Here is a 26,191-nt window from a genome sequence, read left to right as displayed (position 1 = left end):
GGGTTTTTGAAGATACGTGCATTTTATTCTCAGGTCCTTCTCTGCACATACTTGCCACTGCAAAAGCATGTGAGATAGCTCTTTCCATCGTGTCTCTTGACCATTAGCCAGTACCAAGACAACAATGTTCCAAATATTTATGTCTTATCTTATTGTAGACAGAACATAGCAACAAATGATGAGGAATATCTTCCAAAACTGCCTCACCATGATCCTAACATCCTCCATGCAGAATTGTAGAGGGCTTTGTCTGGAAGCAAAATGTCAGGGCTTTATCCCTTTTTGTTTGTCTATGGAAGTATTTTCTTCTTTACATATACACAAACATTAAATAAACACATTCCACAAATGCTCACTGTTTCTGTATGTTAAAGTGCTTGGAAACATGGGGGGGGGGAGAGAAGAGCAAAAAGGGAGCAGGTAAGTGAAAAGGAAAATACCGTATATAGTGCAAAGCCAAGACACATCATATCTAAAATATATTTTGTTCCTCTTAGTCAGCTATTCAGCATTGTGTCAAGCCGTTGCTACCCCACACTTCCCAATACATTTGCCTGTCACTTTCCTTATCACAAAAACTCTGATTTTAGGGGGAGTGAGTTTGTTGCAGAAGACCTCCAAGTCAACTCTAATGGCAAAACCTGAATTGGCTGGTATCAAGATTGAATCAAAGCTTAAAATAACATCAGTCTGGAAGCAGCCTTTTTGTATTCAGTGGTCTGTGTTTGCTTGAGCTTGAGTATGCATTAAGGAATCTGAGCTCCTGTGTTCTGATTCGATACATGATGTCCAATCACAGAACATTTCAGGATTTGGGCCGCTGCCATTGGCCTTTGAATTCCGAGTCATGATTCGCAGCTTGGAAGTTTAGACAGCCAGTCACGTTGGGAGTGGGAGTGGTCCAGGCTTTCAGGAATGTACCGTATTTTTCGCACCATAGGACGCACTTTTTCCCTCCTAAAAAGCAAGGGAAAATGTGTGTGCGTCCTATGGAGCGAATGCAGGCTTTCGCTGAAGCCTAGAGAGTGAGAGGGGTCGGTGCGCACCGACTCCTCTCGCTCTCCAGGCTTCAGGAAGCTATCTGCTAGCAGAGGGAGACCCAGCTCTCCCACCGCTAGCGGAGCGCTGCATTAATCCCGAAGCTTGGGGCGTGCGGAGCTCAGCACGCCCCAAGCTTCTGGGTGCCGGCAAGGTCTCCGCTAGCCCTGGGAGAGCCCCGCGACGTCGCACGGCTCTCCCAGGGCTAGCGGACCACTGCGCTAATCCCGAAGTTTGGGGCGTGCGGAGCTGAGCGCGCCCCAAGCTTCTGGGTGCCGGCAAGGTCTCCGCTAGCCCTGGGAGAGCCCCGCGACGTCGCGCGGCTCTCCCAGGGCTAGCGGACCACTGCGCTAATCCCGAAGCTTGGGGCGTGCGGAGCTCAGCACGCCCCAAGCTTCTGGGTGCCGGCAAGGTCTCCGCTAGCCCTGGGAGAGCCCCGCGACGTCGCACGGCTCTCCCAGGGCTAGCGGACCACTGCGCTAATCCCGAAGTTTGGGGCGTGCGGAGCTGAGCGCGCCCCAAGCTTCTGGGTGCCGGCAAGGTCTCCGCTAGCCCTGGGAGAGCCCCGCGACGTCGCGCGGCTCTCCCAGGGCTAGCGGACCACTGCGCTAATCCCGAAGCTTGGGGCGTGCGGAGCTCAGCACGCCCCAAGCTTCTGGGTGCCGGCAAGGTCTCCGCTAGCCCTGGGAGAGCCCCGCGACGTCGCGCGGCTCTCCCAGGGCTAGCGGACCACTGCGCTAATCCCGAAGCTTGGGGCGTGCGGAGCTCAGCACGCCCCAAGCTTCTGGGTGCCGGCAAGGTCTCCGCTAGCCCTGGGAGAGCCCCGCGACGTCGCGCGGCTCTCCCAGGGCTAGCGGACCACTGCGCTAATCCCGAAGCTTGGGGCGTGCGGAGCTCAGCACGCCCCAAGCTTCTGGGTGCCGGCAAGGTCTCCGCTAGCCCTGGGAGAGCCCCGCGACGTCGCACGGCTCTCCCAGGGCTAGCGGACCACTGCGCTAATCCCGAAGCTTGGGGCGTGCGGAGCTGAGCGCGCCCCAAGCTTCTGGGTGCTGGCAAGGTCTCCGCTAGCCCTGGGAGAGCCCCGCGACGTCGCACGGCTCTCCCAGGGCTAGCGGACCACTGCGCTAATCCCGAAGCTTGGGGCGTGCGGAGCTCAGCGCGCCCTAAGCTTCTGGGTGCTGGCAAGGTCTCCGCTAGCCCTGGGAGAGCCCCGCGACGTCGCGGGGCTCTCCCAGGGCTAGCGGAGACCTTGCCGGCGCCCAGAAGCTTGGGGCACGCTGAGCTCCGCACGCCCCAAGCTTCGGGATTAGCGCTCCGCTAGCCGTGTCTAGGCTGCGGATAGCAGCCTGCTTCCCGGAGCGTCGGGCGCCCTGAAAGCAGAGCTCCCGGCGCTTTGGGAACACATCCGCAGCATGGCGACCCTTGCAGGAGCTCCCCGCAAGCTTCCCCACGCTGCGGATAGCAGCCTGCCGCCCGGCGGGTGGGGCACCCTGAAGCAGAGCGCCCCTCGCGCCAGGCATACATCCGCAGCGTGGGGAGCCCTGCAGCAGTTCCCCACAAGGCTCCCCAAGCTGCGGATAGCAGCCTGCCGCCCGGCGGGTAGGGCGCCCTGAAGCAGAGCGCCCCGCGCGCTAGGCAGACATCAGCCAGCCCCACAAGCTCGGGGGACAGCAGGGAGGCGCAGCGCCACTATCCCGCTGTTCCTCGACCTGGTTCGGTTTCCCTGACCTGCTTTTGGGGGGGAAATAAAGGGAAAATTTTTTTCCTTTATTTCCCCCCCAAAAAACTAGGCGCGTCCTATGGTCCGGTGCGTCCAATCGTGCGAAAAATACGGTATATAAGCACTTGCTTTGTCCCTGTTTCCCAGTTATGTAGTTCAATAAAGGTTCCTGCTGTTATCGCTGTGTCTTGCCTCGTGGAACCCACCTACACTTCACTGGCGACGAGGATGGGATGCTAGGCTAGGTATGCTAGGCTAGCTTCCACAAGCTGAAATCACTGCTGGGGAACTGTCGCCTCAGCTGAACTGAAATCACTGACTGCAGCCACAAGGCAGATCACACAGAGCAGACGTCATGGCCACATCACTTCACTTTGCTTGTCTGTTTTCTTACATTTCTATCCTTTTTTCTTCTATCATGGAGCCTGAGGCAGTATACATATGGTTTCTGGGTGGCCACTCATCTAGCCAGACCCAGACCTGCTTAACTTCAGCAAGGTGGCAGTATCATATGATAAATTGCCATTGTACCAATTTGGGAAGTTTGTATCTAGTGTTAAGTCCTTCAAACAAGATAAGTTAATTCTCTAATAATCTATTTATGTCAGAAAACCCAAATTTGTATCAGAGTTTGAAGGGAAAGGTTTTCCTGCTGTCCTCAACTGAGTAATACTGTGCACAATTATAATCAGGAAAGGATCAAATACAAACTATCTGCCTAGGCTAGGCTGAACCAAAATGTTATTGGCTGACTTAATGATAACAAATTATTGTTATTTTACAGCAAAGTGCTTGGAACCTTGTCCTTGCCAGCTACCCATAAGAAGAGGCCCATTGCAAACATTTCCAGAATTGCCCACCTATGTATTTGTGAAGTATGGGGAAGTTTCAGTTACAGAGTCTGGGATATTATGAATGAATTGTGATCACCTTTAATATATTAAGTGCCTTTTAAAACTGGTATGTGCATTCTGTGTGTTGCACAGAAAGACCTAGAAATCCTTGTTGAATTTTGTGGTCACAAAAGATTTTGGGATGAAGGCAGATAGATCCTTAAGAATACAAATAAGACACTGGAGAATATTCATTTTAACAACATTGGCTTTCTTTCATGAATGACTTCATAGTTTTCCACCATGCCATGTCTGGAGTGGTTTGTTGTGTGGTTCGACACTGTTTGAACCTAACTGTGTTATTATTTTCTATACTGCCCTTCATCTGAGGACCACAGAGTGGTTTACAATATAAAAACACAAAAATATGTAACATAGAAACAAACAGAAACAATCCCTCCCCCTGGCCGTAGATTGCTTAATTAGCCAAAGGCCTGGGAGAAGAGGAGTATTTTTGCATGACATCTAAAAATATGTAAGCCTCCCTTTGAATACTATTCCACAAGCAGGGAGTCACTGCAGAAAAGGCTTGCTCTTGTGTTGTCACCCTCCAGAACTCTCGTGGAAGAGGCACACAGAGAAGGGCCTCAGATGAAAGCTGGTAGTAAGCAAAAGTCAACCTTGCCTGTGGTTGTCTTGTTCTTGAAGAGACATAGTTAGAAAGAAAAAGGCCAGAGTTGAGATTTAAGGTTTGTGTGAAGGAGAAGTTGGAGTCAGGCAGAAACCAGAGACAGAGAGACATTAATTAATTATTTCTTTCTGAATCCAAGGTTGCGGCTATGGAAGAAGTTGTGAGCCCTTCAATCATAGGCTGAGATTGTATATATGTGTAAATAAACCATAAATGCTAAAGACACCACAGTCTCCACTGTCCCTCAGTCTGAGGAAATCAAACCCTTGGTGAGAGCCTAGAACCCCTGGAATTTTGCAACACTCAGAGATTGAGGTGGCATGCAACACTATAAGGTAGCTTTCTGAGAGTGAAATGAGATGTTCCATGGTTAATTAAAAAGGAACAGGGACGCGGACTTAGAAAAAATATTGGGGGGGGCCCGGGAAAGCTCATGAATAATAAATAAGCTCATGAATATGCAAATAAAGTGGCTCCGGCCCTAAATAGGGCAAGCCACGCCCCCCAGCCAGCCGATTGGCTGGCTGGGAGGTGTGGCCAGTCGGGATTCCCCTGTTCTCGCGGGATTTCCGGCAGTGCCTCCGATTAGGGCGCGCGGCTGGCTGGCTGGCGAAGGAGCAGGTGAGGAGGAGGCGGGGGACGGCGGCGGCGCTCTCCTGGAAGGGCGCCCGCCCGAGATTATTGGGGGGGCTGAGCCCCCCAAAAAAAATTTTTGAGGGGGCTCGAGCCCCCTCAAGCCCCATGGAGTCGGCGCCTATGAAAAGGAACATGGAAAAAAGGACAGTCTTAACCATGTTTCACACTTCATGTGGATCTAGAAAGTACTTTAAATTCTGGAGGGACATTCTGAAGTTTGATCAAGACAGTTATTTTGGAAAGTCAAAGTGGTGAAGGACAGTGAATAAGATTTCTGATGTGTGTGTGTATACAGTCAGATATCTTTTCTACATGTTAACTGCATGTCAGTGCTTTCCTAATCAGATGCTAGAAAGGTCTGTTAAGAATTTTTGTAATTATGGGTACATATTTTGCAATAGTTGCCTTAGCAAACATTAACGCGGAAAGCTCAAGATGCACAAATTCAGTTTTAAAATTATAGTATGGCTGCTGCAGGATGAGACTGTATACAGACTCTGTACTCTGCATACAGAACACATTTTCACAAATGAGAGTAGCCCTACTCTTCAGTTCATGATGTTTGCACATTTTCTGAAATCCACCCACTCATTTCGCAGAAGTAGAATAGAACAGCCTGTACACTTGTCTAGGTCTGGTTTTGGTGACCCCTAGTGGTGCTCATGCGGGAAGACAAAGCCATACAGGCTATGTCAAATGAAATGATAGTCTATCTAATCTATCTATCATCTATCTATCTATCTATCTATCTATCTATCTATCATCTACCTATCTATCTTATATATAAAACTTAGCACATTAGTGATTGCATCCTGCATTCAGAATGGGGTCACACACATACCATTTTCTGGATTTGTATTGTGTGTTCCTGGTCAGAGATAGCTGCTGCACAACAACATGATGCAATATTCTCCCTCCCCCAGTTAAAAGGAATTTCTAATGTATCCGTTCAGGATTTGTAGCAAAAAGCATGGGGTGGAACAAATCACACGGGCTATACAGTGGTGCCTCGCAAGACGAAAATAATTCGTTCCGCGAGTCTTTTCATCTTGCGATGTTTTTCGTCTTGCGAAGCACGGTCCTTTGCAACTGCGCCTCTTCAAGTGGCTTTAAGAAAAAAGCGCAAGACGTTTTCATCTTGCGAAGCAAGCCCATAGGGAAACTCGTCTAGCGAAGCAACGCAAAACCGAAAAACCCTTTCGTCTAGCGAGTTTTTCGTCTTGCGAGGCATTCGTCTTGCGGGGCACCACTGTAAATGGAACGTTCAAGGTGATGCCCAAGCCTTATAACTAGAGCTTTGGATAACTGAGCACGTCCAGAAGCAATAACACTCCAGATCCCTCTTTTGCAGATCTAGAGGGAGAGAGATTCTCCCTATTTGAAGTTGACTCAGGCATACGAATCATGCCCCAGATCAGCATCGCCCCGCTTGCTATTAATCCCCCCACCCCTCGCTTTGAACCTGGTCCCGTTTTCAAACCAGAATAGTCTCAGGTCCTCCTTCCCCATTCTAACCAGTTTCTCTGCTGCTCCCTGCTGGTGAATTACAAAAGCATACAAACTCATACACACTATCGGGGTGCCAACTTGTATGAAATATTGGGGGAGCCCAGGTAAGTCTCACCCCGCATAATCAATCACTTGACTCAGTACACGCACACTATTTGAATGGCAATGCCCATCAACTGGGGGGCGGCTGCCCCTCAAATATTTTATTGTGGGGTCGAAGGGACCTGGGGCCCCTAGGAGTTGGCTCCTATGCACACTATACATTTATCCCCAAAGTAGTTAACCCATCACAATACACTCCACCAACAACAAAGTACAGTTCGCCGGCGGGACTGGGGGGGTGGGGGGTGTCGTGCTTTAAATGTAACCCCAGCCAGATCCATCTCAGAGTAGCAGCGGGAAACGGCTGGCTATTAAAAGTATTATTCCCAGACCAGCAAATTTAACTGCTGACCCGCATTACCCCCTACAAAGATGCATCCCTCGGCTATGCCTTCCTATTCCCTCTAGCCCCAACCTAAGGAAGAGAAGAGTAGGTCTTCTTCGCCTCCGCAAAAGCTCTTAACTATCCATATACAAACGAAAGTTATTCTCCGGCTATAAAATTCCCGAATTTGCATTGGAACTCTAGGGGCGCAATTGCGCTTAGAACTGAATTTCACCATAAATGTAACGGGGCAGCAGCAGGTGTCCCCCCACCTCATACGCCTAAAGTGGTAACAAAGACTTCACGCCTTTTCTACCTCGGGTCTTATTGCGTGTGGAAAATGCATTTATTTATTTTTTGAAATTTGCAAACATCGTTCAAGCTGAAGTGTTTTTTACAGGGGATTTTTGGCGGGGAACGCAAACCAACATCGGCACCACCTCTGCAATCTTAACAGTGGACTGCAACACCACAACCCCTCTCCAAACCAGCGACATAAGCTGTGTTGATATTGTCAGTGCTATTAAGAGAAAATAAAAAACCCGCTTACTGTTTGTTTGGTTTTGGCCAAATAAAAAGTAATAAGGTTTCAGAATAATATAGTAACAGCATACCTAATTACAATCTTGTTTCACTAAATATCAGATGCTATTTAAATATCCTAATCATTACCAAAGAGTGAGAAGCTGGAGGGATCCCTCCCTGTTAATATGTTCCAATAAGGGAAACAAATCGGCTATTTTTTAATATTTGCAAAAAAAAACTTTTAAAAAACATCTATTCATAGGTTATCCCTGAGCTAGAGAATTAATTGCTGTCTGGTGCTAATTTCGTTTGTTGCTGCCTTTTGTTTGCTGTTTCCCAATCACAGCTACAGTAAAATTCAGCAATTATCTACAAACTTCGGAGACTGCGCTTTCGCTCCTCTCACTTCCTACTTCTATAGTTTTACGGATACACAGAAGACTGACGTACTTCTTTTGAGCCTATACGTCATGAACGTGCGACTGCCGTTTCTTAGCAACGGGGCGATGCGTCCGCTATGGCCGCCGCACAGCCGATGCTCTCGTTGCTGCTCCTGTTGTCGGTCGTGGCGTCGGGGAAGGCGAAGCCCCGGGATGCAAACAGCACCCTGGAAGCAGAGGAAGCGCCCACGAACGAGACGGGCCCCAGTGAGGCGCCCATCAGTGAGGCGGCCGAAGTCGAGAGGAAAGAGAGACTCGAACCCAGAGCTGGTGAGGGAGGGAGAGGCTGAGGGTGCCCTAAAGGCAATATGTGAATAACCCTCCGCCCCGCCCATCCCGTTTAGGCGACACTTTACCGAGACCGTTTCTCAGTTCACAGCCTCTCCTTACCGCATTCAGTTCTAACTCTTTCTCTGTCCCCCACAGGCGCTTCTTCGTCGATCTGCCCCTGTGATCTGCACCCAGGCTTCTGCGACCTCAACTGCTGCTGTGATTCAAGCTGTGGCTCAGATTGTAGCACGGGGGGCCCTGAATGTCCCTTCTCTTTTTGTCTTCCAGGCAGCACCAGGTGAAATGCATGGGCACAATTTTCTCTCCACAGTGTGTTAAGACATAGGGGTGGCCTGGGATCTGAATGAATCTGCTAGCTTCATTCAGCCAGGGTGCTTGGTGGTGGCAGTGGTCAGATCCATGAGTACTGTTTGGGTGGATAGGAGGTTTGCACACCTATGCTGGAGAATTCTGACAGGAGCAATAAACACATTAGTGAAAGAGTAAGAATGTAAGTTTTAGTATGTTCTGCCCTGAAGGTCTCTAAGTGTCTAAGAAAAAGGCATGAGTATGTCCAACTGGTTTGTAGACAACTTGCAAGCAGAGTTAGAGGGAAAGGTTAAGTGAGAGTACCCCTTTATCTTGTGTCCTATAAAGATGTGGGAAGGGGAAAGGCATCTTTTTCTGAGCTACTAATGTTGCTGCCTTTGCTTTTCTTTTACAAAAGAAAGGCAGGCTAGTTGTTTAGAAGTAAAGCACATGTGTTGCATGTTTCAAATTGAAGCCATGGTATCTCTGGGTAACAAAATCTCAGGTAGCTGGGCTAGGAAAGACCTCTGCATGAGTGTTCAAGATAGATATTGTTTGTCATTCAAGGTAGATATTGTTTGTCAATGATGGTAGCACCCAGCTCACTTGGTCAACAGAGTACAGGATTGCTTATAGTTGCATATAAGCAGGGATACTGCCAGCCAAATTCCAAGTCTCATGCCTGACAGCTTCAGCCAGTCACCCTGCTTGACCTCCCAAGCAGTGGCAGAGCTTCATGCTCCAGCACCAGGGGGCGGAGAGCAGGCAGGGGTGGGGCTGGCATACGCCCCAGGGATGGGGTGTGCTGCCCGTAGGGGTATGGTGCATGTCCTGGGGGCATGACACCCAGCGTGGGGAGGGGGCAGCCACGGTGGCACCCACTGGGATCATTCTGCCGGGGGCAGTGCGCTCCCCCCGCACTCCTCTTCCGACCCGCCAGTGCTCCCATGCATTTCAAACCAGTAGCATAGATCAAATGATCGGGGGGGGGGCGCAAACTGTGAGTGTGTCCAGAAACTAGTATTGCTTAAAAACCTAATTAGGCCATTCATTTTAAAGGAATTATTTTTTAAAAAGAAAGGGGGGGGAGAGAGAGAGCAAGTATGCACAATCACAACAAAAATAAAATACTAAAGCAAAATAATGGTCTAACTAATCCTATACTAGGCAAACTTAACATAGTAAAAATTACCCTTATAGTGACTTCTGATGTTGATAGCCTCTCAAGTTGGTTACAGGATGGATGACAAACTAATGCAGGGACTATATCAATATGCACAGTGTCTTATATTCGGGTGGTTTTGAGTGACAGATTGCTAGGTCACCCAATCACAGAATAGGCAAGTGCTTCAGAAAATATATTATTGAGTTGTGTTTGCTTAAATAACGCTCCTGTGGTGTGGTTTTGTGTGTTTTTGTTTTCTTATTAGGGCTGTGAGTCAGGTGTGCTTGGAAAAATCCACAATTTTCCAAAATAACACCCCTTACCGTACTGATGTCCTTCCTGGTCCTGGTGGATGTGTATTGCTGTTCTGTGTGGAGTTAAATGATCGTAAGTTTAGATCAGTATCTAGGTTCCTATTCTGTTTGGTCAAGGTTCTTCTCTGAAGCTGATTTTAAAAATAGAAGTGCAGATTGTACTTGCTAATTTTCATTGATACAAGACAGATAATGAACTGTTTATTTATATATATTTTCCTTTTAGAGCAAGGAAAGAGGTTTGCTTCATAGAAGCTGGTGACATCCTGTTGCCACCTCTACCCACTTTGTTTCTGAACTGTCTACAATTCCCTTACTAATATCAAAGTTGCAATTTTGTACGCTCTTTGATGTTCCACAGAGTGTGACACAAGGTGCTGTCTTCATTTATGTACTCCCCAAGAGCCTTTTGCATGATTTTTTCATTATTATGAGGAGCAGAGCTCCCCAGTGTTTATGCATTGTATATCCAGTGCAACGCGTAAAAGGGAGCATTCTGTAGTAGCAGAGCAAGAAAATATTGTACTAGGATAATAAAACCTCTAATCCTGACGTCTGTTGAGATTGCAGTCATTCAATATTTTTGTGCCCTCTAACAGAGAGTGGAGAAGAAAACTTTTAACAAGCACCAAGTCCTATAGCTTGCCTTATAAAATTCTTCCCTCTAGAAGGAGTTCAGATTTGCAAAGGGGAATGAGATTTCATTTTAACACTGTGATGTTTCGGTTGCATGTATCCCTTCTCGCCCCCCCCCCCCCCGCCGCTATTCTACATATAGCAAAGCTGAACTATTTACAGCAGCCACAGGTGGTTACAAAAGTCAACTTTCCAGCACTTTCAGCGCAATATGGAGGGTCTTCTTTCAACTTGCCTGATCAAGTTCTGTCATCACCATCTGCCTTTTACCGGGTGAGTTAGCCTCTAGTTATCAAGGATTTTCTCTTGAGGTTTTCGTGGTGAGAAGGCTGCTTCTAGAAAATCTAGGCAAAATATCTAGACAGAAGAGGTCAGGGTTAAGTTTTCCTTTTCAATCTCCATACTTCCTCTATGGATGAAGCCTTCCTAGTAACTTACAGTAAGGTTCCAGGCTCAATTCTCAGCATATCTGGTTAGGGCTGGGAGAGGCTTCTTCCTGAAACTGTCTATGTAGACAATACTGAACTAGCTGGACCAGCTGTTTCATTCAGTATAAGGCAGCTTCCTGTGTTCCTAAGTGTACAGTGGTACCTTGGGTTATGAACTTAATTTGTTCCAGAGGTCCGTTCTAAACCCGAAACTGTTCTTAACCTGAGGTACCACTTTAGCTAATGGGGCCTCCCGCTGCCGCTGCGTGGCCGCTGCGCTGCCGCTGCACAATTTCTGTTCTCATCCTGGGGCAAAGTTCACAACTACTTCCGGGTTAGTGGAGTTTGTAACCCAAAGCGTTTGTAACCCAAGGTACCACTGTATTTAAATGCTCATCCTCATGCAGTAGAATAGATGATTATGGGCCTCTCTTGTGTGTGCTTTGCTCTTAGTGATTCCTTTTCAGCTCTGGGTGGTATTATTTCGGGTAGTTTTTAATGTTTCATTTTGTTATTATATGTGTTGTAAGCGGCTCAGAGTGGCTGGGACAACCGAGCCAGATGGATGGGGTATAAATAATAAAATAATTCTTCTTCAACTAAGCTTTACTCAGAGTAGACCTACTGGCATTAATCAACATAAGTTGGGTTCATTCATTTCAGTAGGTCTACTCTGAATGAAACTTAGTTGAATAGCACCCTCTGTTTTCATTTCAGGTGGGAGATCCTATACAGACTTACTTTGCTGCATCATCTGTATTAAGTATACTCAAACAACCAGTGGGCATTGGAAGCAGCCAACTTTGCATTGATGGGAATCCTGCTGGTGAGCATGGGATCTTCAGCAAAGTCCTGACATCTGTTAGTTGAGCTCCACAAACTTCGTTGGAGTTTAGTGCCGAGTAATTGTTTTTAGCAGCTAATGAGTTTTTTGGCTTCCTCTGTACAATGGCAAATATAAAGGAGTTCCTCTCTTTTTTGCTGCCTGACAAGTGGGGTGGTGTTGGTAGAGAGGGAGTTAGCAATAGAGTTCACAGTGCATAACAACATTTTTGTTTCAAGCTATGATATGATCTGCTTTCCAACACAATATGCAACTTAATATTTTGAAAGAGCCCTTCAGTGTTGCCAGCAGCATTTAAAATACTTATCTCTCCTGTGGTAAAGAAGCAGGTAATACAGTCTAAGATGGGCAAGATGGGTTTCAGAGGCAGTGACTAAAGGGTCAAAGTCTGGCAGCATAATCCAAGGCAGTGGGTCAAACCAGGCTACAGCAAAAGTGTAGCTAGTTGAGGTCTTCTTTGCTGAGGCAAGTTGCTCTAGACTGAGTTGCTGATGAACAGGTTAGGCTAGGGCTTTATAGGTCTCAGTGGACAGGAATTTGTGCTTGTGATCCACTGAGTACTTAACTAGGCTTGGCCCTACAACCCAGGCAATGCCTTGGAAGTACAGTGCTTAGTCTGTCAGACTTGCAGTTAATACAGTGTGTTGGTGGCACAGCCAGGTAATAATATGTTGAAGCCTGGTGTTGGGAGTTCTGAATTTAAGACATACACACACCATGGCATGTTGCAGGTTGGATTACCCAGTTGACTGCATTTGTGGATTCCTGTGCATTAGGATGACATTTACTGCGTGTCCCTACCCGCTTATGTGACTTGTTAATTACTTAGGTTTCCTGGAGAGCAAAAACACAAGCTGCATTCGGATCCTTACTGACTTAACAAGCAGCTGCACCACTGACCCTGCACTGGATGCAGCTTCATACTACCGTGGCTTCAGTGTCCTGAAGGTAACTCTTTTTATTTTGCTATTTTGGTATAGTATTGGTTATCTTTCCTAATTCAAGTATGTTTCCACATTTCCTAAGCACATTTGAGTCTTCTGCTTCCTTGCCAAATCAAGAATAGGTTTAAAAATATTTCTTTTTATTGTCGAATACCTTGAAATATTGGGGAAGCAATTGATATTTCTGTTGGCCTACTACAGGCATAAAGAGTATTTGGGGCCTACAAATGAAGAGATTTTTCCTAAATAATGTCCAGCAAAAATAAGAACCCCCACCTTAAAAAAAGCAACTGGAAACAAAAGCAAAACAATGGGATTTACAAGGAAGAGGTTTATTGATCCAACACATTTTTAACTCTACTTCAGGGAAATTCAGATGTGCTACCTTTTTTATTTCTTATGGTAAAAAATAGATGAGGTAGCACATCTGAATTTTGAATTACTGTTCTCTGAATTTCCCTGAAGAAGAACCAGCAGAGTTCAAAATTTATTGGCTCAATAAACCTTTTTCTTGCCTATTCCTAAATAATGCCTCATCCCCAATAGATAAAAGAACACTGCAAAGAAGACAGGACTGTAAGATTGGGATCAAAGGTTTGTAAATCATTATCTTGTGCAGACACTAAAGTATAGTTGGCTTTTCATTTTTCAGGTCCCAGTCAACATGACTATTTTCCAACCCATACAGGTGAGATTTTAGTTTGTTTTTGCCTAGTGATAATTTTGAAACATAGTCTAGAAAATGGACTGGGAATTGTGGATCTAGCTATACACAAAGAAATGAGTGTTGTAAAGATGCTAGTTTATTTGTATATGGTCTCAAGGGAATGCTTAAGTTTCCTGCTGCATGTAGCAGAATAGTTGTGAGGATTATTTTTTGTGAAGTGGGTTGGAAGTTTTGAATGCCCCTAGTCTAAGATGACTGTGGATAGATTATGTGGGTGAAGATAAATATGATATGAGAACTGAAAATATCTTTCATGTCTCCAGGTCAACATCACCCCTGTTTCAGAGCCTGCATCTCCTTCACTAAGTGGTAGCACGTGCCACAATGTTGTTTCTGAGGTATCATTAGTTCTTCAAGTGCTGTCCTCATTAGTAGAGGTGTGGGGAGGTGACCTGAGGCCTCAGTTCATACCTTGTCTCTCTCTGACATGTATGTCATACTTTTAGGTGAGCTATGAGGTGGAGTTCAATGGGATTCATGGAATTCAGAAAGTGTCTGTACAATTCAAAGTTGCCAGTATATCTGGGAATCCAAGAGCCACACTGCAGCAGCGCTTTTCTCTTCATTTTGGGGTCAGTGTTTGTTCTTATATGTATTCTTGGACTGTGGGGAAAAGGGTTGGGCTGGGGCCCTTGTGTGCAACTGGATCCTTTGCTGTGTTATGAGCTCAATGAGAATGGAACCCAGAGTCAGTATTCTACTGTCATGGGCCTCAATGGTGGTGCTGTTGTGGAAGTGAGATGGCCACTCTGAAACACAAAACGGGTTTGCAAGTGTGGCTCCATATTTATTTCTTGGCCGTATGTGATCAAAGAAAAGATTGAGTTTGTGCTGCAGAACAATTGCGATGGCGTAGAAGTCTAGGTTCTTCTCAAGGCTGTCAAAGTCTCAGGCTGCTGCACCAAAGAAGCATTTTGTAGGTCTGACATCAAGTTGGAGAAGTCTCCATCCTGTTTATCAAAGTGATGCAAATTAAGTTTGGAGTTAGGGAAAGGAAGCTATCAGTGTTTTGAAATGGCATGCCAAACATTTCTAAATGGAGATAGGCCTTGCATGCATTGAAAGGGGAAGGGTACAATGTTTTGGAAACTTCTTTTGTCTAGTTGGTTAACACCAGCAGTTCTAAGAAGATTCTGAGTTTTTAGTATTCAATCTGTACAGAATCTGTGCACTTTGTCTAGTACCCTTTTAGCTTTGCCTGTAATCTTAGATTCTGATCAGCTCTTACACAAGCTGTGATGATGGAGTGGTAAACAGACTAGAAAGTATTTAAATTGGTTTTTTCTCCTTCCATCTGCTAAATTTGTCTCTCACTTTGTGTACCTGTGAAGCAATCACATAAACAATAGAGTAAAGCAGATGAATAGGCAACCAATTGCTTACAATGGTATTAGTCTCATAAACTCACTTCCTGTAATACCAGTTATTTGTGTATACTGATAAATTTTTTTTGCTATGTCTGCCTGGTGACTTATTTTGGAGAGTGGAGTGCCGTGGTAGATATGCCCATAGTCTGAGTCCATGTGACTGATAAGAGTCACGAAGACAGTGCAGAGGAGATAAGAGTATGAATTTCTGGGCAAACTATACTCTCTTTCCCTCTGCATCAAACACAAACTAATCATCCTCATTCTTTGCCTTTCCTTGCCACTTTTTCTCTTCTGCCTATGTCAGTAATTCTCCAATTGCTTAGAGAATGAAAGATGTGCCACAGATGCTGACTTCGCATACTTATTGCTTGTCTAAAAGACATGTAGCCTTTCTATAAATCACACACACACATAAAAGGAAATAATGCTGCAAGTTGCTCATCTATTAACTTTGACGTAATCATGACTAAAGGAGAACATGCTGGCAACATAATTTCTTCTCTTGCTTTTCACTAGGGAAGAGACTTCTTGCAAATCTCTGCAAAACTGCTTCCACTGTTGTCCTTCAAATTGCTGCTTACATTTCTTGTTGCCTTATAACACCACATGGGAGCAGCTGCATAATGCAAGGATTCCTGCCTGGTGTATTAGACAGTGTTCTTTTTTATTTCCATTTCATTCACATGTCTGACAGTGCCCCAAGATTATCTATAATCCATTACTGCGGTGTTGGGTCAGTAGATTCATGTATGGTACTTCAATGCACTATTATAGGATTTTAGTATGTGTAATGACAAAACAAGGCCCCCTTCGTCTGGCATGAGTGGGCTCAGCTCCCACTTCTTTGGCATGTCAATCCTAACCATTAGGCCAGGTTTGAATTTTGTCCCTTACTAATTATTGTATTTCAAAGTATGTACAGATGATGGTATAATAAGGTTCATGTAATTTATTTTGTCTCTTGCAGAGCAGGAGCGCTTCTCTCACCAAACAGAGAAGCGGGAACCCTGGATATATTATAGGAGCACCACTGATAGTTCTGTATAATGGCACCCAGCAGCATGTATCCTTTCTGGCACTGTGTTTGATCTAGTATCAGGAGTGTAGCCAGTACCAGGAGTGTACCCTTAGATCTTAGATGATTGTAGAGCTCTATAGAGGATTTTGACCTCACCCACTGTTCTTCATATCACTGCATATATTAATACGTATGTGAATGCCCTGTGAGAACCAAGGCCCAGAATTAATGCTCTTGGTATTAGTAACCACCTCACACTTTTAACTACAAATGAGAGCATCCTGCAGGGCTATCTGCAATGTATTACTTGATCCATTGGCCTCAGATTTTCTTAAAAAGCTGTAGGCTGATGTGATAATGTGTATATGCAATTATATACTTCTTTGTTTATTCCTGCACTTGGCTTTTCAATTGTTTTCAGGTCTGTGCAACATCCTTTTGTTTCTAAGTTTTTGGATCCAATAGAAAGAACATGTGGATGAGCCCAGCTGTTCAGTTAAGAAGTTGCCATGAGCCAATTATGGGTTATAAGCAGCCTGTGAATGGTTCTTGGAGATGAGGTGGTATTTTATATGTCCCACTATAATACCCAAGACAGAGCAACTGAGAATGCATTCTTTTTGCTGTTCATGTGCTGCATTTAATCAGCCCCACAACTGGGGGGGGGGGGTATTTTTATTTGGAGAATTGGCAAAAGTGTTGAGGTGTTCATGTTTGGCTACCTTTTCATCATTTAGGCTAAAGTAGTAATCATTTAGCATTTTATTATATTAAAACCATTTGTCTTAAAATATTTCAGATTATTTATCAGTAGTTGATATTCTCCAAACCTGAGAATGAGTTAAAATGTAAACAAATGATTGTGCACGTATGGACACACCATATTGGAGTTGTGTACATATGTACACACTTGGAGTTGCTTTCTGTCCACAAGACCGAAGACAGTTTCTCTGGTTTCCATCGTATTCTAGTTTAGTTTCCTGACACCTCTCTCCTCAGATAACCATTTTACAGAATCAAGTTGATGGTCAATGCTCAGCAACTGAAAGGTATAAAGTACAGTTTAGAGAGAATGTGAGGACAAGTTGCCAGTTCAGGTAATATTCCTCATATTCTCTTGAATATTTACACTCTTTGTACAGACCTGTATAGACAGCCAAATTTTGTAAATCAGAGCTGACTGTTCACTGCTTAGCACATAAACTAAGGAACTTAGCAAGGGATAATTTTAACTTCTCACCAAATGTACCTCCATTGAAGAACTGATTTAGACATGTTCCAGTTCAGTAATTCCTGAGAAGTAATGTAAAGGTAATGTGTTTCTGAATGGTAGTTAAGTTTCACTGACATGAGACCAGTGGATGCTCCCTGTTTTGTCTGATTTCCAGCGTACCCTTCAAGCCGGAGGAAGCAAACTGTAGCCATTTCCAAGAGACACTATACCAAGCCTTTGAGGGAGCATACAACTTAGGCGGTTTGGCCATAACTGGCAATGCTGACCCAAGCCGTCCAGGAGAGCGGACCAACATTTTCACCCAGGGGTGCAAAATACAGGTAATATGCAGAGAGACAGAGTATATTTGTATCTGACATCCTATTGTAAGCTTTGCCACAGCACCTGAAGGATGAAAGGGCAACCATCTACCCTATAGAAGAAACTTCCCTCTAACTGTGTCAAGCTGGAGCACATTGTGTTTTGCCAAGACCAGTGGCACATTCACAGGTCCCTAATGTATTCACATAGAACTTCCTTCAACTGGGCCATAAGTCTTTTGTCTTCTTTTGTTCCTCCCAATGAAAGGAGAGGTAGCTGTAGAAACATCATTTTCTGCATCCCCATGCAATTCTGACTACCTCTGAGATGTCACTCTCTTCATAAGAACACAAAAGAGCCTTTTAGATCAGGACAATGGCCCATCTAGTCCAGCATCCTGTTCTTACAGTGGCCAATCAGATAATAATAATAATAAAAATAAAATGTTATTTATATCCCGCCCTCCCCATCCGAAGCCGGGCTCAGAGCAGCTAACAACAATAAAAGTAACACAGCATTCTAAAATCAATTCATTCTAAAATCAAGTCAAAATCAAATTAATGGCAACCATTAGACTAGAGTTCTGTGAGGATTACCAAAGGAGGGGGTCAGGCTGTGCCTTGGCCAAAGGCCTGGTGGAACAGCTCTGTCTTGCAGGCCCTGTGGAAAGATGTCAAGTCCTGCAGGGCCCTAGTCTCTTGTGACAGAGCGCTCCACCAGATCGGGGCCACAGCCGAAAAAGCCCTGGCTCTGGTTGAGGCCAGCCTAACCTCCCTGTGGCCCAGGACCTCCAAGATGTTTTTGTTTGAAGACCGTAAGGTCCTCCGTGGGACATGCAAGCAGGATTCCGGCACAAGGGCACGCTCTTCTCCTGTGGTTTCCAGCAACTGGTGTTCAGAAGCATACTGCCTCCAACTGTGGAGGCAGAGTAGAGCCATCATGTTTTGCTCTGTATTTGAGCACAAATTTAGCAGTAATTCTGATTCTTCCCCTTTGCACTGCTGATTACTCAGCAGGAATACAGCTCTTTGGGAGTACGCTTATTTAATTTAGAATTTCCCCTTTTCTTTCTAGGAGGGGCTTTGTATGGTTCCCATTTCCCTGAAGATCCAAGTGATATGGGCCCACATAGGCCTCCTGTCTAATCCGCAAGCTCATATATTGGGAGCACGATACCATTATCTCTGCAAATCTCTGAAGGTCTGTCACAAATAATGTCTCAGGGCTGTTTTTCGTTTCTTTGGACCATTTCAGATGTAATGCAAAGTGTATGAGCTATAGTGAGTTCACACATCTGACCTCTTTTGTGCACCAGAGAAGATTGAAAGCTACATTCGATTTTAAACTAACCACAGCTCACTGTTGCATCTTAACTCGATGAATTCTGGTTTGTTTAAACTCTGAGTAGTTCAAAGAAGCTAGGATCAAACAGTGGTTTATTATCCTGATTTGTTCACTACCTAGTGTTTGAACCTACCAGAGTTGCCCTATTTCAGAAACTTGCTTAGTTAAAAACTAGAAGCAGGTGCTTCCTATAATCTTCTCTGACACATGCCAGAGGAGAAAGGGGAGCCCAAGACTCAATGTTGTTTGTACACATAAGGCTAAACCAGGGGCCAGATCTTTCTCTCCCTCCCCACTCCGCAGGCCAACTTTGACAATTGGGCAGGACCACCTAAAGCAAGAGGGTGACCAAGCAGGATTGCATACCCCATGCATCAGCTTCTGCTTTGGGTAGTTCAGTCCTGCTTTCTGCAGGGATCAACTTTACTAGTAGCTCATAGAATTGTAGAGTTGGGACCACGAGATTCATCTAGTCCAGGGGTAGTCAACCTTTTTATCCCTACCGCCCACTAATGCATCTTTCTTGTTGGTAAAATTTCCTTACTGCCCACCAGTGCTCGATGGAAGGAGGATTCAGCTTGTGCCCTAGAACCCCCTACTGTAAGGTTACCAGACGTCCCCATTTCCTGGGGACAGTCCCCAGATTTACAAATCAGTCCCCTGACAAAATCCATCTGCTTAGTAGGAAGTTGAAATGTGTCCCTGGATTCATTGAAGAAAATCTGGTAACCTTACACTACCACCCACCTAGAATCCTGAAACTCCCACTAGTGGGCAGTAGGGACCAGGTTGACAACCCCTGATCTAGTCCAACTCCCTGCAGTGCAGGAATCTTGCCCAACATGGGGCTCAAACTCACGGCCCTGAGATTAGGAGTCTCATCCTCTACTGACTGAACTGTCTGATGTTTGGGGGGGAAGTGACCTGGTGGGCTGAATGAGGAGGCCTGGTGGGTCACATTTGGCCTGCAGGCTGGAGGTTCCCCACCCCTCGCTGAACCATACGTTTAGCAATAAATCTGAACCAGCCCAATGAATTACAGTTCTCAAACGTAATCTGTTCTGGAAGTCTGTTCCAAAACCAAAGCATTCCAAAACCAAGGCGCACTTTCCCATTGAAAGTAATGCAAAACAGATTAATCCATTCCAGACTTTTAAAAACAACCCCTAAAGCAGCAATTTAACATTAATTTTACTATCTAACAAGACCATTGATCCATAAAACGAAAGCAATAATCAACATACTGTACTATAAAATAAAAAAGACAGTATTGTAGATGATAAAAAATTTTTTAAAAATAATTCTTACCTGCACTGATGATAGTCATTGTTTGGATGAGGGACTTTTATCCCTTTCTGCAGTCACATAATCAGTCAGTAGCTGAACTGTGTTCCACACAACCACAAAAACAAATTAACTGAAAAAGCCTCAAAAACAAAAATGCAAAATAAATAGTAAAAACAAGAGTGCCAAACTTAATCTGTTCCGGAAGTCTGTTTGACTTCCGAAATGTTTGAAAACCAAGGTGCAGCTTCTGGTTGGTGCAGGTGCCCTGGAATCAATAGCCGACAGCCGCATTGTACGTTTGGCTTCTGAAAAACGTTCAAAAACCAGAACACTTACTTCCGGGTTTTTGACGTTTGGGAACCAAGGCGTTTGAAAACCAAGGTACCACCGTATTTCACTATTACTTATTAACTATCTTCCAAAGTAAAGTAAAAATGATTGTAACAAATAATAACTCATACTACTTAACCAGAATTTTAGGAAATATTAGGAGATCAGTGAAGAAGCCTGCTCCTGTCCACTAGAGTGTGAGGGAAGAACTAAAGGAGTTGTATAGGATTAATCTGCTACATTGACAGAGAGCGCTGCAAGACAGGAGACTAGTTCTCTGTGTAGTGCAATACCACCTATTGCCACTGTAGAGATCACAAGGGATGCCAGGTGTAGCCTCCAGCTCCTGTCCACAGCCAGAAGGAGGAGGCTAAACAGGTGATAGAATAATTTTAATAGCTGTGTGTCAGGAGGTCCAATGGGTGGGGGGATGGTCTCTAGGCTCTGTGTTCTTCACTTCTATGTCTGTTCATGCATCACAAAGAAAGGACAGGTTTGCAGCTGTCAATGGTAAGGTGGAAGGGGAGCTGGTGGTGGGAAATAATAGCTATAGAAATGGATATCACTTTTCTTTTCAGTTCCATTTGCTGTAGAGTAGTCCCAGTCTCCTATTTTGAGAGACATGTCATGTCGCAAGCCCAAGACAAATGTCTCAGGCTTCCCTTTCATGTTCAGGCAACAGCTCTGAATTATGATGGACTAGTGTAAGAGGCCTGTGGAGCTATTTACTGTGAGGTAGGAAACAAGCAAGGCTCTGTACATTCTAAAATGATAGTTTTGTTTTTCTTCCAGTCCATTGGCAACATGGTGAACATGTTGCCTTTGACAACCACAGTTGCCTTCACGGATGCTACTAAATGGCCAGAGCCACCCCGCGGTCAGCCCAGAGCCTATTGGAAGCTTCCATTTGATTTCTTCTTCCCTTTTAAAGTGGCAATGAGTGGAGCTGGGAGCAGCTCAGGCAGCCTACCTGGTACTCTGCTGGTGACATTAACATTTTGTAAATTACTTGTCTCATGAACGTCTTTTTTTATAAGAAGCACAAGATCTGCAAGAGCCATATTGGCATTGCTTGTATTACATAGCATTGCTTGCTGTGAAGTGACTGAATCAGAATGGACGCACTCTTGGGGGAAAGTGTGTTTAAGAAACAGTCTCATCCTAGTGGAGGGTATAGAGTGGAAACTGTGCGTCACATGACTGCGATGTTTGTAGTCAAGTCTAGGAACCTCTGTACATCACTCTCTGGACTTGTGGTGACCTGTTGAAAACTCACCAGCCCATGGTGAGCTGATCAAATGCACATGCCACACATGAATATGGTATTCAGCTCATGAGGGTAAGTGCTAACAGTTGTGCCATACGTGACTTGCTATGCCTCTTTATGGATGAAGAAAGAGGTGGGACCCAAAGTGACATGGGCACTCTTCCTCCTCATTCTGAAGCTTTTGAGCCTCTTCTATGCAGCCCCTTACGTTCCCCAAAACCTTTGCCAGTGTGGAAGTGCTTGAGGACGATCTCAGGCTGCTTTAGATCTCAGTCAAGGAAAAAGCTCCCAGTCACAAACTCTGACGTATTATTTCTTGAAGAAAACACTAGAAGTAGAAAGTCCTATAGCTTTCAGTCTGCTTTCCCTTGTCTGTTGTTAGGGGGAAACTTGGGACACTTGATAACGCACAACTTTGTAAATGAAACTATTTTATCTTTATGGATTGTCATTAAAAACTAGTATCATTCCTCTTTTCATGATAAAACAATCATGCCTTTCATGACTCACCTCAATAATACCTGTCTCTTACCTTTATACTAACTATGGCTGGCTTTCCTAGAGGAGTCAAATTGGGACACGATTACTGAAAAAGAAATCTCTCCACAATCGCAGAGGATACAAAGCTGCACTGATGCTAAATGTCCTTTTATGTTATAGAACTTATGCACACTTGTTTATTAACTATGGGAGCTTGGGAAGTGGGCTTTAATTTTAGGAGTGTTGCAACCTATGTCCTACTGAAGAGTTCTTCCCTAATATATTACACTTTAACCAACAGCCTTATTAAACAAAGCCAGTGTATAAAAAATTAATTATTTTGTGGTGGCATCTTGTTATAATTACTCTGCCTGTCTGCATCTGATGTGAGACAAATATAATTTCTGTTCTGCTTTATTGCTTCACAGCATATGGGGCTGTTTAACAGATATCAGTAATGACACCTTTCATGTCCAAGTAATTGGTGTAGGCCTGTTCTACCATAGTTGCTTTTTAGCATTTCCCTGCAATACAATGGAATTATAGCTTCTTCCAGCATCTGGAAAAATATATAATACCTATTTGTTATCAAATAACAATAATCTTTTTTCTTTTCTTTTTTAAAACACCCTGTGAGTGCAATTTTTATACATTTCTGCTCAGAAGTAAGTCCCATGAACTTCAATGGTTCTTACTCTCAGGGTCAATAGTTGTAAAATTAAAGCCTAAATAAAGGATGCCTATGAGAGGTAGAGGGACCCATTGTCATGGGATAATGTATTGCCTTTACAGTATACATCTCAAGTCTTCTAATTTCAGGTCACCGTCTACTTTTGTAGCCCTTATGGGACAGCAAAAGCTTAGTGAGAGGCATTGCTAATGGGGAATGGAGCAAAATGACATACTATATCTTTATAATATGTCTCATACCAAAGAATCCAACTATCTCAACTTTTGTTGCTCAAAATTGTCCACTATGATCAGTTGAAGAGTGACCTTCAAGCCTATGGTTTCAGAGTTGCCTTGAATCTTGAGGTAGGCAGAAAGTGACCCTACCCTGTCAACTCTAAAATAAGGACACTTTAGGAAAAATTAGCCTCAAAGTCCAAGTAGGAGGACTAGTAATTTACAGCTTTCCAGTTGGAGTGTGATATGAAATCACATGTGATAATGCCTTGGCCCAGTTCCTTGCTTGTCCGTCCTCATGTCACCTGGGGTTCTGGCAAAAAAATGAGCACTGTGAAAATGTGTTTCTTGGGCTGCTTGTGTGGGTGTCAAGAAATTATAGGTTTTGTCCCCTGAGACTGAGAGGAGATACAGCAATCTTCAATTATCGAAAGGGCTATAACATGGAAGATGGAGCAAGCTTGTTTTCTCCTGCTCTGGATTCTAGGACCCGAACCAATGAATTCAAATTACAGGAAAGGAGGTTCTGACTAAACATCAGGAAGAACTTTCTGATAGTTAAGAGTTATTCGACAGTGGAACAGACTCCCACGAGAGACGGTGGACTACTTCCGTGGGGTTTTTTCCTTTGGGGTTTTTAAGCAGAAGTTAGAGAGCCATCTGCCATGTATGCTTTAGTTGAGATGCTGCATTGAGGAGATTGGGGTCCCATCCAACTCTATAGTTCTTTTTCCACTGAAATGTCACTGAACATACCACAAATAAGGGTGCAGACTGCACCTCAGATCAAATTCCACCCCTACTTTTGGATTTCTTCATCTGAAAAGTAATAAGTAGTAGTACCTTGGAGAGGTGCTACGGGTTTTATCTGCAAAGTCCTACTAAGTGTATCTCAGCTGCTTTTTCTTGTGTGTGATCATCCCTCAGCATACTTTGGTTCAGAGAATGGCTGAAGAGTATATGATGCTAAGTGGGGCTCACTTGGAGGCAAGGTTCTCTGAAAGACTTGTGTAAGCTGCTCTGAGCTTCCCAAAAGAAAGATGAAGATACTGTAAATAAAAATTTCAGCATTGGAGGATAATAAGGAATGAAGAATGATTTCCTTCAAACAAACTTTGTTCTAACAAAGTGGGAACATGAGATTGACAATTCTTAAGTCAGATGAAATTTATGCTGGAGGAGTATTTTTAAAAAGTTTAAAAAGGAAAAATCTGATATTGAAACTATTTTAAGTTTTTAAAAAACTATTGCATTTCCTGGTGGATAAAAAGTATAGGACAAACTCAATTTTTATTATATCTTTAGATATCTGCAGAAATTGTCTTTGCTCAGTGTTGGAAATCTCCATCTGTACCTGTACCAACCATAGCAAACTGGCTGGTAACTGTCTTAGGTACTGCGTACATGGGGGAAATGGATAACTGTTAGCTACTGATCCAGTGTTGCAGAAATAGAAACGTGTGTGTGTGTGATTGGAACCGGATTCTGGATTTAGGCTGACTTGACCAATTGGTGCTGATGTGAATGACTTGTTTGTTTCTTACTTTGTGTCTCTTTTGTAAACATTGTATTTGATTTAAATAAAAAAGAACACTATACCCTTTCCACTGCAGCCACCTTATGTGTGATTCCACTTATTTTTCTTTTAAAAGCAGGCTAATTTCAATTCTGTGGGTAGTCTATTTCATAAATAACTTCAGTGCAGGTGGGGTTTCTGTGGTTGAGATGTTCTTTGTAGGAGCAGATTCCTCCCCCGTGTTTTTCTCCCTTATCAAAAGGTAGTTTCTAGTAGGAGGGTGTCAGTGTCCCCCTATTTAGCATAAAGTCACACCATTGTGCAGACCCATATTCGCACAGTGAGAGGTAGATGCTTAAAGAACGTTCACACTCCTACGAAAGTCTCATAAAGCTCTGTCTTGGCAAACCATAAGAACCCATTCTGTCTCCTTAATTCACTTTCAGCAGTCATTGGCACATATATTCCTAGAAGTGGCCTTTAAGGAACATTTAGGCCACGTACTTTCTTGACCATGTTTAGTCAGAAGTGAGAGAATGCCTACAAGTGACTGTTCTTAGGATTGCAGCCCTGACTATATGCTGTTCCATGCATCTTAGTTTTATGGTTTGTGTTTTAGAAGCTTGGCTGCGCAGCACCCATATCTGAGTACTGATTGTAAGGAGCACATGATTCCTGTGTGAGTCCCAGCTGTATAGTGCATTTTGCCCGTCTGGGCTTTGGCTTCACAGAGCATGCACTAACAAAGTCCAGCTTTTGTTGACTTTAGGTGTTTAAGCATGAGGCCAACTCCCTAATGGATAACTCTTAGGAACAAGCTGTTTCCTGACCTGCCCCTCAATGTCTCCAGAAAGAAGCCTGGACTCTTTTGTTTTGACTTGTTTCTTTTTATTTATTTTTCTAAAACCCTGTTCTGATAGAACAATATATGACAATGTTACAATACGATAATATCTGCTTAAGGTCAATTGTATAGGTCCAAATTGTCACTCTGTCTTCTCACGTGGTGGTAGTATGACAGCTGAACTGAGTCGAATACCAGTGCATACCATATACTTCCAAATGATTGAAAGGGACTGTCCCTTCATTTGTTTTGAAGCAGAAAGTTCCAGTTTGGGAGAGAGACAGATATTGCATTTGTCCTTGTGAGACTAAATTCTGCCGCAAGTTCCTTGTGTGCTGAGCAAAGAGGGACAGGACAAAGTTCTTAATCTCTGCTCTGCCCCATTTCTCCCAGCAAGATACCGTATTTTTCGCTCTACAAGACGCACCAGACCATAAGACGCACCCAGTTTTTGGAGGAGGAAAACAAGAAGAAAAAAAATTCTGAATCCCAGAAGCCAGAACAACAAGAAGGATCGCTGCGCAGCGAAAGCAGCGATCCCTCTTGCTGTTCTGGCTTCTGGGATAGCTGCGCAGCCTGCATTCGCTTCAGAAGATGCACACACATTTCCCCTTACTTTTTAGGAGGGAAAAAGTGAGTCTTATAGAGCAAAAAATACGGTACTTCCAGTGGAAAGGTTGAAAAGCAAAGGAAGTGGCCTGTTGGCTTTCAGGACTTTTTTGTGCAAGTAGTAAATTAGTAACTCATTTTCTTTCCTATCTCAAGGTGGGTTACATGTCTTGACATTTTAAACTTACATTTTTATCCCGCTTTAAAAAAGTGAACAAATGTTACAAATT

At 44.2% G+C, this 26,191-nt stretch overlaps 1 protein-coding gene across 2 annotated transcripts; it reads left to right on the top strand.

The window, feature by feature from the left end:
* The first annotated feature begins 7,862 nt into the window (after positions 1-7,862).
* Positions 7,863-24,604, top strand: TCTN3 (tectonic family member 3). Of its 2 annotated transcripts, XM_081191114.1 has the most exons (14): positions 7,864-8,089; positions 8,246-8,387; positions 9,829-9,950; positions 10,656-10,786; positions 11,659-11,767; positions 12,615-12,733; positions 13,382-13,417; positions 13,720-13,794; positions 13,903-14,028; positions 15,794-15,889; positions 16,844-16,941; positions 17,233-17,398; positions 18,453-18,578; positions 21,132-24,604. In XM_081191114.1, the coding sequence occupies exons 1-14, from the start codon at positions 7,897-7,899 to the stop codon at positions 21,357-21,359; spliced, it is 1,767 nt and encodes a 588-aa protein (XP_081047240.1). In that variant the 5' UTR covers positions 7,864-7,896; the 3' UTR covers positions 21,360-24,604. The 2 variants fall into 2 exon arrangements, with proteins under 2 accessions (XP_081047241.1, XP_081047240.1); XM_081191115.1 differs by lacking the exons at positions 13,720-13,794; positions 13,903-14,028 and having other exon boundaries at positions 7,863-8,089.
* The last annotated feature ends 1,587 nt before the right edge of the window (positions 24,605-26,191 follow it).

Source organism: Podarcis bocagei, assembly GCF_964188305.1.
Source record: "Podarcis bocagei genome assembly, chromosome: 4".
NCBI classification, from domain to species: domain Eukaryota; kingdom Metazoa; phylum Chordata; class Lepidosauria; order Squamata; family Lacertidae; genus Podarcis; species Podarcis bocagei.
Note: the sequence above shows the minus strand (reverse complement) of the source record. Positions and strands in the feature narration are given on the sequence as shown.